Raw genomic sequence first — 12,321 nt, forward strand, 5'->3', positions numbered from 1 at the left:
TTGAAGCAGAAAAAAAATGAATGACATTTACTGTATATTCTTTATTCTCCTAATAAACCACTTCTTTGGCACCCTTCTACAGAACTGTATCCAATAAACAATGTCTCATGAATGCAGAAGAGGAGCTCATGAAACTTGCATGGAAAAATAAGGCAAATCTGCAGATTAGGAGACAAGTGCTAATAATTCATGAATGATTTGGGTATGCACGTCGACCCTGTTAGATGCAGACAACCCAAAAATAAGGGTGTAATATGGCGTTCTGCCTACTGAACACAAATCTGCCAACTGGAGCAGGAAATTGCTCCTTTGTTTGATCAATAGGTGGCGCTATACAAGCCTTGATGGCCTCATCAATCACGTTTGGCACACTTTTTAGCTGTGGTGCTTCGCGATACGAGCTCAATTGTTTTCATAGCTATCGTAACCCAAGTCAGCATTTTCTCAACGATTGATCTTATGATTTGAGTTATGGGCATGATTTATTTTAACCATTTGATGGACAGCATTTGTCAAAAGTGCTGTCATTTTCTGTACCTGCAATAAATTAATTTCTGCATTTAGTATTTAATGTACTACCTAATGAATTAGTTTTTAAATCACTATGCATTCTTCATGAATCTTACTTTTTGAATTAAAACACAGTTTGATTCAACATGTTTTGACTGACATCCATTTTCTATATTAATGCATGTAAATATAATTTCAATGATTTTCTTGCTGTTCTCCTAGTTTTTTCACGGCGTTCGTATTTTTTCAAACAAACAGCAATTGCCGTTATGAAAAACGGGCTAGCAACGATAATTTTCTTCACCCTGTACAATCAAATAAAATTGATGAATTTTAAGGTGAAATTAAGGACACTGCCACTCGATCAGCATTCATCATCCACAAGAGGGCGCCATCGTCAGCGCCCGTGCAAATGCAAACAAGGCGTCAGTGCGGCCAGCGATTAAAAAAAGGGGGCGTAACGTTTTGAAACGAGACTCGGCTGAGCCAGGTGTGTTCAAAGCCGCACCGGAATCGGATGCCTCCACAACGGCGTCTCCCGGAGACAGTGGTCGCCTTAACTTGGACCGTCTGCATCTTCGCCTGACGTCGTTTTATGATCCCGATCCGTCCTATTTTTTGCTTCTATTTGTCATTTGAACGCGGAGGAGAGAGACGCCGTGATTGCATCGCTTCTTCGGCGTTTTACGCACATGCGCTCGCCCTCGCGCTCGTTGGTATGACCGCGTCGATGAGCCTCCACTCCGCCTTCCACCGGTGGGAATGACTCGGGGAGATGAACCGGGCCGGAGATTCATTGGCTCGGCTTCATTAGGCCGTGACATTTAAAGAAGAGCACCTAAAAACGCGCTTCTACTCGACTTTTTATTGGCACGTGACTGAAAAGCATCATGTCCAGAACCCTGAAGAAGAAGAAACACTGGTCCGGGAAGGTGGTGGAGTGCGCCGTGTCATGGGGCAACCTAGGCGACTTCGGCTCCGTGGTGGAGGTGCTGGGGGGCGCCGAGGTGGGTCAGTTCCCGCACTTGGGTCAGATGAAGCTGGACGTGCTGGTGTGCCACGTCGGGAAGCTGCCCTACTACGGCGATGTTCTGCTGGAGGTCAACGGGACGCCCGTCAGTGGACTTACCAACCGGGACACGCTGGCCGTCATTCGACACTTTCGGGAGCCCGTTCGCCTCAAGACCGTCAAGCCCGGTGAGTCAAGGCATCCCCGGATACACCACTACACATGTATTTATTTATTTTTAATGTAAAATGAGCAAAACGCGAGGTTGCCCCGAGTTACGCGTTCCAATCCGTCTGTGGATCATCTCGTGTCTCAAATCGGCGTTCCCGCTGAGAGCCATTGAAATGCCAATTAATGCGTTCATACAGTGGAAGAGCTCGTATTTGGAATCAACTGAAAATGTTTTTTTTATGTGTTATTTTTTAACCATGTGCAGCGTATTGAGCATAGTTTCATGTTACTATAGTAATATAGTTTCAAAAAACACAATTTAAGTTTTCCCTGAACCTGATATGTATCTTTTTGTGCGACCTGGAAATACCAACTGAAATCAGTAAGATCTTGCCACCTAAATTTTGCTGATCTCATTGGCTGCCGCCGATAGATGTCAAATTCATCTTAACTGAGAGGCTGGCAGTGAAGGACTTTGTTTCCTTCCTTGTGGGTCCTTTTAAGGGGTTGAGTGTTTTCAGTAGTCATCTCAAAGTCAGTATGTGGTCAAAGTAAAAACTGTTTTTAAAAGCATCTTTGCTTCAACCATCACGACTTCATCAGTAGATTAATTTTCCAGTTCAAAAGGACAGGACGTCTATTGCTGTCAATGGCAGCCAAGAACAGATCTGAAATACATGGTAGTCAATGGCAATGATGACTTTAAAACGTTGACCCGGTTTATCATTGATTTTTGGGTTAAAAGAAAATGTCTATTATTTATGACGTTACTAGATCTTTCTTTCCATGATGTGATGAATCCTTCTTCTGTCAGCGGCTTCCAAAGAGTTAATACCTTCCGTCATCCAAAGTCGTGCGACGACTCGGCTCCCCTCACGTTTCCAGGGCGATCGGACGCCGATAATGGCAATAATGGCGAGGCTGCCTGCATGGAGACACATAGTCTAGTGCACTGCCTCGCTTAGAAACAAGGCCTCCATGACTCGGCCTGCACATGTGCACGCAAGCCAGCAGCAGAGCGGCGTGAGCGCTTCTGACATCGCCGCATTGATAGATAATAAGGTAGGATGCTGCTCCGGCCGGACCCTCACGGAGCCGGGGGCTTTACTGCGGCCGTCGCGAGATGGTCCGGCTCGCTTATGTGCGGGAATTGTGTCTTGAAAGAGCAGACGATTGCAACGATCCTGAAGCGGCAAGCAGCTGAGATGCCAAGCCAACCCTAAAACGTGCGTGTGTTGTTTGGGCTCTTTACTGGCCCACTAAACCAAAGATTAGTGTTGCAGTGCATGAAGTGAAACAACAGTCAGCCAACACAAGCAGAACTCATCTTTCAAGGTCTCCCGAATATCGTTAGGTCGTATATAAAACAATTCTTCCTTTCCTCAGAAAAAATGGAATTCTCCTGTTTTTGGTTGTCTACTTGTCTGTGGCAGATTCGGATTTGAAGCAGTTCACACCAAACCTGTAAATCGTTTCAGTTTTTTTGTGGTGAGGTAGAACAGTGACTAATATTGGTTTCTAATTAGTTGGCAATGGCAAGAAACCATTGTTTTGATAGTCAACGATAGTTTATGTGATGTATATTACACATTTTTTGCTCTTAGTTGAATCCTTTGTTAATATGCAAATCAAGTTTCACCATGAACACCACGTAAGTATTTCGTTGCACTGCTCTCCCAAGCAAAAGCATGAGTTTGCAAACATTTTGTTTCATTTAAATGATCCTCTTTCCAATATCAATTAGCCTTGTTCACATGACGACTGCGATCCCCGGATATCCAAGTATTTATGACAAACACACCCGTAATTACCACAATACAGTCGGATCTCTACTTACGAAATTAATTGGCTGAGAACTTTTTTCGTAACTTGAAAATTTCGTAAGTAGAGCAGTACTTTATATGTAAATTCTCTAATTCATTCAACGGTTCTCACACAACTACCAACTAAACCCTTTAAAATTGATTAGTGTCTCAATTTTGTATATAAGATGTGACAAACACACAAAAATGAGAATTTTTATAAGAAAATTATTTATTAATGTCTTAGAATGAAGTATACAAAATGATTTTTGAAGCATGATATGCGCACGCGCATTTCCCTGTGACCCGATGGTGTCAGAAAGCCGTCCACTTTGTAGTACATTTTAGACTTTTACGTGTGCCCTGTGTGTGTGTGTAGGAAAATATGTGCCGCGTTGCATTTGTATGGTTTTTATCGCTTAATAAGGGGGAATTACAATCATTAATAAGGGGAACATTTAGCCGAGGTTGACCGATATGTAAGGGACAATCTTGAAACATGGATAGTGGTTGTTGTGAGACAGTCAATGAGAGAATGTAGCGAGGTTCTAAAGTGAGAATCAATGCATCAGTGACAATATTTTCAAATTAAAATAACAGATAGGGAAATGCATTTACTTTTTGGGGGATTAATCTTATGTGAAAGTTATAATTCTCGCCCCAAAATGTATTTTTTTTAATAGTCCTTGGTACTTTGTGACTAAATAAAGCTCAAACAGTTTTGGGCCAGTCTTTGTGAGATAAGCTAATGTTCTGGCCCGCGCGCACTTGCGTGACGTACGAGAACCCGAGCATATGTACGCCGGTTGGGTCTTTCACATCTGACGGCCCTGGCGCGCCCGCGAGAGCACCCGCGTCTCGTATATGTCCCCGCAAGCCGGCCCCATCTTTTATTCACTCCTCCTGCATAATTGAGCCGGGCAGTGGATTTTCCCCACTTGGACGGAGTTGCCGTATCAGCTGTGGCGACGGCAGACGGGCTCTCAGGGTGCGCCAGATGTTCCTCGATGTTCCTCTGCGCCACGGTAGGCGGGAATCGACCAGAACATTTCACGCCGCCTCGTGCTGGATTCTCCAGGGGCCGCGCTTAACGCGAGGAGATAAAGACGTTCCTGCTGAGACTCGACACCGCGGATGGGCCTGGTGTCTCTCTGCTACTTTTTGATTGAGTGAGAAGTGACGCCTCTATTTAAAGATCCACGCTGCTAGAGTCTATTTGCGCCGTTGCACCCAGCTGAGGCTCCCGAAGATACACGGGAGCTGCAAATAAGCTTGCTCCTTGTTTGCTATTGTTTGCTTCTAGCCTTGGAAAATGACTAGAATTTTCCAGGTTTGATGGATGGTTTGCCTTTTCATTGGATTATCGCATCATCCATAATTTGTTCCCGATTGGTGTAAAGCAACCAGAAATTTACCAAATGAAATGATCGGAAATTTTGAAAGATTGAAGGTTGCCGTTCAACCCATCCAGTGACAACCTTCAAAATAACGTTTTTACCAGGGAACAATCAGCTTCTATCTTTGTTCTTTGCTAGGAAGAGAATAATGGCTCATTTTTTACAAAATGAAGCCACTTCACATGAAACATTTTGGAAAACTTGTTTTTTTGTTAGCCTTGGCAATAACGTTGATGTCGATATTTTTCTCTTTCGTGACACTTTTAATATTTGAGCAGTGATTCTTACCTAAGAGCTTTTTTAAATGAATGGGATATCTCAATTTCTGGGTTTTTACAGTTATTACCTTTTTCATTTTTTATTTTGTAAATGGACAACATTTTATATTCAGCCTAGCTTTAGATTCAGACAAGTGAAAATAAATTGAGGCTCTTAAGTACTTACGAGAACTGCATTTCAGCTAGTACTTTTTGATTTTCATAAGCTCATATCCATGCAGAAAAGATATTCTGCATGAATGTGGGCTTATGGCAATCAAAAACTCTATGGTGGATCAGTCTTTTTATAAAATTACCAATTAATTCCTACTACTGTCCTTGAAGATTTTTTTCCAATTCATTTTTTTTTCTTTTGCTAACCTCATAACGTGACATTGACATTCTCAACACGGTGAATACCTGCAAAGCAGTTTGTCTTTGTGTGTGTGTGTGTCAGTGTAAACCATCTCATATCGCAGTGTTTAAATGTTTATAGAGTTTTCGCCGTGGTAATGATGAGGGTCTTTCATGTGAAGGATGGCGCCTCGGAAATGACAAAGCACGGTCGTGAATTCAGAAGCCAAATCGCGCAATTGTGTTTTAATGCAACCACATGTTGAGCTATTAATTCACAGTTTGTCACCTGCTCCTCATTCAAATTTTTTGTTTTAATTTTGAGTCCCCCTGGATCTGTCGTAATGTGCTTTAGTTTCAAAAGTGGAGAACTTTCAGTTGATTCAATGTGAGTTTTTTGTTGTTGTAACTTCATTATGTACTTTAACACTTATTATTATATGATGGAGCGCTATTAATATAGTCCATGTTCTTCAGAGGGTGGCTGACCTGACTGATTTATTCACTGCCATTGACGGTGCGTTAATGGCATTTAAGGATAGCCGATTTCAGACGGAAGTGATTTGAGTCTATCGGAACGAATTGAATTTGTATCTCACTGTCATTGAAAGAAACCCATATCCTCATTATTATGTAAATGAACTGGCGTGTGGACTCTCCTCAGTAAATCCGCACTCCCTTGCTCCCCAGACATTGGATGAACCCCCCCTTGATGACAGTATTTATTCCGTGACATCATTTGAAAGCGATTATAACAAATGAGCCTATTTGACGCCGCTGTTATCACGAGCAGACACAAATAGTGAGAACTGTTTGTTGCATTATTTCCCTCTCTGCGGCCGCCTGACCTTTCTTTAGCCGCTGTTGCTTTCAAGGCACGTTGTTGATAAGCAGCCCGCTTGTCCGCCGCGGCCCGGCTCATCAAGCTCCCCTCAATATGCCTGCAGGCAGCTGTCGAGCTTTTAGTCGCCCGTTTGCTTCACATACACAATGTGTATGGGTCAAAAATAATTGTCCTTCATTTGACTATGTTAGGAACTGAAATCTAATTTGTTTGGATGGTGAGGGTCTTTGGTGATCATGGTTGATTGAAATAGTGTCATAGTGAATATGAAAAAGAAAAACCCGATTAATCTAGATTAATCTATTTAAATTTCACATACACAATGTGTACGGGTCAAAATTAATTGTCCTTCATTCACATTGACTATGTTAGGAACTGAAATCTAATTTGTTTGAATGGTGAGGGTCTTTGGTGATGATGGTTGATTGAAATAGTGTCATGATAAATCTGTAAAAACAATTAATCTAGATTAATCTATTTAAATTATCCCTACTTGCAGCTGTAATGTTAAATATGATGGTATCGTAATGCATTGGACAAATATTGCCGTCAAAGACTACATTTTGAATGGAAAATGGGTAAAAACTGCCATCAAACAGTTTCCTGCATTGACATTCAACCTTAATTTTTGATAGTTGATGTCATGATAATTCAAATCATTGATCTCAGTATTCATACCACATCTAAAAGTTGTTTGTTTCCCCGATCAGATGTTAAGAGCCTCTGCAGAGCAATTACCGCAACAAGCTCGAGATGGCTGCTTGTGCTTAAACAAGTCCTTCCGACCAATTAAAGCATCAGGACTCAATGCCGGAGTTAATGAGCCGCTCCCTGCAGGTGCTCCTTCACAATGCAACGCTGCTGGGAGTCCCCCGGCTTCCTCTTGTGCCCACTTTTGGGAGGCTGCTGGGTGGTCGCCGTAATGTGGCTACAAAACAAACGTTTACACGAGCATGATCTTGCTTTCCAATTCTAATTGTTGTTGGTACGGTGCTTAATGGCTCTATAAAAGTGGAATTGACAGTACACTGGGAAAGTGATGACTTCACTCTAAAATAATGGCAGTTATGCTTGCCAAAATACTCTAAATGGCACCTCGCTATGGTTGGTTGTCCGTCTCATTGTGCCCTGCAATTGGTTGGCCGCCAATTCAGAATGTTCCAGCACCTCTGCGACCCTTGTGAGGATAACCCGTACGGAAAATGAATGAATTCCAAGCAATGGTGTTTGACTGACCCTTGCTATGGTGGAAGGACGTAATCTATATGCAGAGCTGAAAGGCTCCATTCAGCCCCACACATACACTCACCGAAACCACTTTAGTCCATTGTAATGACTGCAAATTTGGTTGATGCTCCTTTCGGCCATTTTTCTTGACGCATCCAGATGTGTGCGAGCCTCCCAGCAGTGTTTATATCGCCGCTGGATAGCGGGCCAGGTCACCTCTGGACCGCTCACAGGTAATGGGCCTTGACATCTGAATTAGGCTGTCCTCTCAAAAGATGATTAGCAAACAGCTTAGCATTCTGGGCACCAGTAGGGGGGTTTATCTGGGATGCGGCTCATCACAAAGCGGTCACGCCGATGGCCTGATGTGATTTACACTCTCCGGGTGGCCAATTTTCATCAACTAACACCCTTGTGGCAATCGCCTGCCGAAATAATAGCGTCAAGTTTGTAGGAAAATGCTTTAAAATGGGAAATCTGGGTGTGATGACAATTAGGCTTTTGTTGTTGATGAGGACGACAGGGCCTATGTCCGATTATTATTAAAAGTGGAAGTTTGGTACTTTGGTTTTGTTGAACCAATGCTCTCAGCCTCGCGTCCGTCGAGTATTCCTCCGCGGCCGCACGTTAGGCGGCGGAGAGCGTCCGGCTTTGGTGGAATTTTAATAGCTTTCGAGTTCGCCGCCTGAGCAGGCGTGCGGCTGAATGCCAATGAGACATCAGAACCGACTGCGGCGGGCGCCACCCGAGTTGCGGCGGATTTGCCGATCGCTCCTTCATCAGGTGATGAGCCAGAGGCTGGTGCTAAGAGTCAACAAGAGGCGACGTTTCGTTTTGTCACGAATGTAATTGCGCAAGCCATGGTGGCAGAAAATTGGGTTCATTAAGCACAACCTCCAAGTGCGAACAAAACCATTTTCCTCACCGTAGGTAGTAATGGAAATCATTTATTGTATTTAACTGTACTCTCCGACCCTGACGGCATTTATAAATGAAGGATTCTTTTTTGTGTACTCATGCTATTAATCTAATGTTGTTGGATTTCACAAGATGCAACTTGTCAAACAAAACTGGCCATGCTTTGAATTTGTCTGCTTAGGCTGATTGGTTTGTTCTTTCAGAGTTAGTTGTATTTTGATCATTAAAATGATGACTCTGCTGCATACATAATTGAGCGCATCTCAATGTGCAATCATTCGACCACAAAGGTACAAGCACATGTTAAATCTACATTAAACAACCGCAAAACTCCTGGCGAGAAGAAGAAAATATGGAGATAGTGTCGCAAAAGTCTCAATGAACAGTAAGTAATCGTCATTTTGTCAATAACCACACATCCCTCATATATGTATCCATAACACAAGTTGTCCACTCTGTAGCACCGGAACATCAAAAATATTTAATTTGCTCATTTATATCACACACGCGTCTCTCTGATCTTTTTGTCGTTCTCACTGCAATATAACACTCGTCATTTGTCGACATGTCATGTGACACCAACACGGAATGTTGATGTCAACACCAGACTTGTTAATGCTGTGCATCGCACCTCTTTGCACACGCATAACATGCCAATCTGTCTGTTTGGTAGCACCCACGTGACCGGACGCCCACTCGTCGCTGGTTCATGTCAATGCAGGTGCGTTAAAGCCCTGGCGTGCACCACAAGACCCCCGTGGTCAACAGAGGTCGCCAGCCGCTTAATCTGATTACAGGCCTACAAGGGGGCGAGCAGATGGACGGATGCGCGGCCCTCATTAACGCCCTTGCATAACTGCGTTTGTGTGGGTAAATTCCAACTAACAGTGAGGAGCTGCAAAGCATCTTGGGAATTTTTACTCCTTAACGAGCACAACTTCAGTTCAATTTTAACCTAATATTTGTTGGTTTTTCTCGTACTGATATGACAACTTTAACTGCAATTTTATAGATAGGGCTGCTATATTTATTCGTATTTACGTATACATGAATAACCCCGAAAGTCACTTTTAGCACTTTTCGAAGGTCAAGGGCTTGATACATTTCCTTGTTGTCGGGGATGCTACAAACTATGTTACACTTGTCCTTTGGAGCTTGACGTCACACGCCCATAGAGGACGTTTTACCGTCGACTATATGTCAGCAGTGTCCAAAGCGGACAAACTCGCACTCGCAGGTGTCACCGACGGCCTTTTTTGTTCAAAGTGGCCAATATAATTTAACGGTGCAGTCAAAGTTTTCCCCCCTGCGTGCTTCAAGGACACTATTCCGAGTCTTGTAGGTCACCGGCCACAATTCATGCAATGTGCTTCTTTCCTTTTGTGTCTCATTTTATGTAACGGATGCTGTTGCTAATTATTCACTGACACTAAAGCAGACATTTGATCAGGACGAGGCAGCAGTTTTTGACGTGACAACTCGCCTACGGGGAGTAATGTCATTTTTTACATATGTTTTAGCACGATGATAACTTGGCTGCTGTCATCATAAATTCTCTTAGACGTGGATTAAAGTCAACACCTGCCTATTCAGCCGTTTTTTTTCTCTTTTTTTTTCTCGTGGAAACGCTGCCTTTTTCTGGTCGTATTGGAATCGCTCCAGCATTAATGAATTGTTCGGAGCACTTTTTCCAGGTGTCACTTGTCGTTTAAGTTTGATTTATAACATGGCAGTAAAAAGGGGGTGAAATTATATGAGAACTTTACCATAAAAGCTAAACACGCAGGTGAATATTGCAAATGTTTTTGGTGATTTGAACATTGCTTATGTAAGTTGAGTTGAAGTTGTCAAAAGTATCGAGGCCAATTTATTCATTTTTGCGCTATCAAACGTCACCAAAAATGTTTGTGTGGGGTAACTTTTGTATTTTCTCTAGTCTTGATAGTAATGGAGTATGACCAGCTGACCAGTTTCATACCTTTCACACAAAAAGATGATTCCAGCTGATCTAAATCTTTTAGTGGTAGGACTTCGAAGTTAGTGTCCACAAGAGCAACAACAACGACCTGAGCAGAAACTAGTCATTCAACTTGTTAATAGAGCTTCTTAATGCCACTCCTAGTTGAAGCGTTCTTTTAAAATTAGCATCAAACACGTATTTGAAATAACTATTGAGCTTCATCCCCGGAACAAATTGCCGAGCCCAAGTTTTCTTTCCAATATTCCACAAATGCAAAATTACAATGCTTGTCAAACATTTCCAACTAAGTCGCTATTGTGTCAAGGCACGCACGGAATTCTCGGCTCGACGGCAAACCAGTCCGACCAGTCGCAGTTTCTCCCAGATGGCCGAATAACTTTTGAGTTTTACTCCCAATGCGTGACAAGCATAATATTTGATTTGAACTGATATAAAGATTGCGACATGTTTATCGGCTTGTTTGATATCACGGGAATGTGAATATCGTCCTTCCCGCAAAATCCTCCGAGACAGGAAAGAAGTTTTGGTCTGTCTGCTCAAACATGCCAGGACATTTAGATAATCCAACTGAAATCAAGCAAGATGTCGACAACAAGCTCACGTGAAAGTAATTAAGTAAAGCACAAACCCGTCTTCCACGCCCAATACCATTTCGTGTCTATTCCTGCCTGCTTTTATTCTTCCAAAGTTTTACTTCGCATGGACAACCTGTATCCTTCTCAATATCATCACCTATGAGTTGAATGCATTTCCCAACACGTATGATGCGTGATGGCGTCTGATTTTCCTGGCCAGCTTCAGGACTGGAACCTGACAGACTATATTAGCTTCCAGGATTTTTGGGGGCTCCAGGCAAATTGCAGATGTTCACGCATATTTGCGTAAGCCCACATAGAGAGCATATCCAGTTGTCATCAGATTTACTCATCCACTGCCCTTTATGGGGAAAGACATCTAATGCATTTTGACTTGGAGCCCCTCCTAGCCTAAACAAATTGGACGTCAATCACCATCAACGGCAGTCATTGAGTTCAGTTCTTTTGGTTGGGGCGAAATGTTAATTTGTACCCGGATTTGTCATGTCGATTACTATAAAAACTATGCTGCAAGAGCAATAAAGATAGAATTGCGTTATTTGCTAGCCTTTTCAACTTGTTGAAAATTGACTGACTCCCTCTAGTGACAATTTTTGAGGGTTGTTTTAGCTCAATGGATAAACTCTCCTCAGAGACTTTTTTTTTTACATTGGCATCCATTTTTTTTTTTTTAATTCTTCAAGTCTATCTATCATGTTTTTCCCATTCATTTATGTATTTTGACCAGTAACGGCTGAGTTCCACGTCGTGTCTGTGCACGCACGTCGCCTCCATATTGTATTAAGTGTTTGGTCATGATGATGAGGTGTTGGCGCCATTTACTTTAGAAGTGCCTTTCTCCTCCGACCGGTTTAAATCCCTCCAGCGGAACATGTTAGAACCTGTAAGCGCGCTATAGAACCTCTTGATGTTTTTGTGCACGGGGATAATTCTTCCACTGTAAAAGTCATTTTGTCATCGTATTGCGAAGGTGGCCGTGCTAGGTCTCGGCTCACATTTTCCTTTCATTTTCCAGACGCGTTCTCTTGACGCCCTGATGAAATCCACGGGAAGCTTTTCAGCTATTCATGCCATCTTGTTTTATTATTATGACTAAAACAAACCCCAAAAATACCCTTCCTCCATAAATGTGAGAGTTGTTGACAGAAGTTGGTCGTTTGGTTTATTTGGTTCATCTCAACTATATTAAATGTAAATGCACCATTTTAAAAAGAACTATTTCTTAGTTTTACACCACGCGGGTGTAAAATGATAT

The 12,321-nt window shown here is 42.5% G+C and overlaps 1 protein-coding gene across 1 annotated transcript in view; it reads left to right on the top strand.

Annotated features, from left to right (window-relative positions):
- The first annotated feature begins 987 nt into the window (after positions 1–987).
- magi3b (membrane associated guanylate kinase, WW and PDZ domain containing 3b) overlaps positions 988–12,321 on the top strand; it is an 86,422-nt gene continuing 75,088 nt past the window's right edge. The window contains exon 1 of the mRNA XM_077601885.1: positions 988–1,707. Coding sequence (XP_077458011.1) covers positions 1,401–1,707 — 307 coding nt within the window. The 5' untranslated portion in view covers positions 988–1,400. The remainder of the gene's footprint in view (positions 1,708–12,321) is intronic.

Source organism: Stigmatopora argus, chromosome 6 (genome assembly GCF_051989625.1).
Source record: "Stigmatopora argus isolate UIUO_Sarg chromosome 6, RoL_Sarg_1.0, whole genome shotgun sequence".
Taxonomy (NCBI): Eukaryota; Metazoa; Chordata; class Actinopteri; order Syngnathiformes; family Syngnathidae; genus Stigmatopora; species Stigmatopora argus.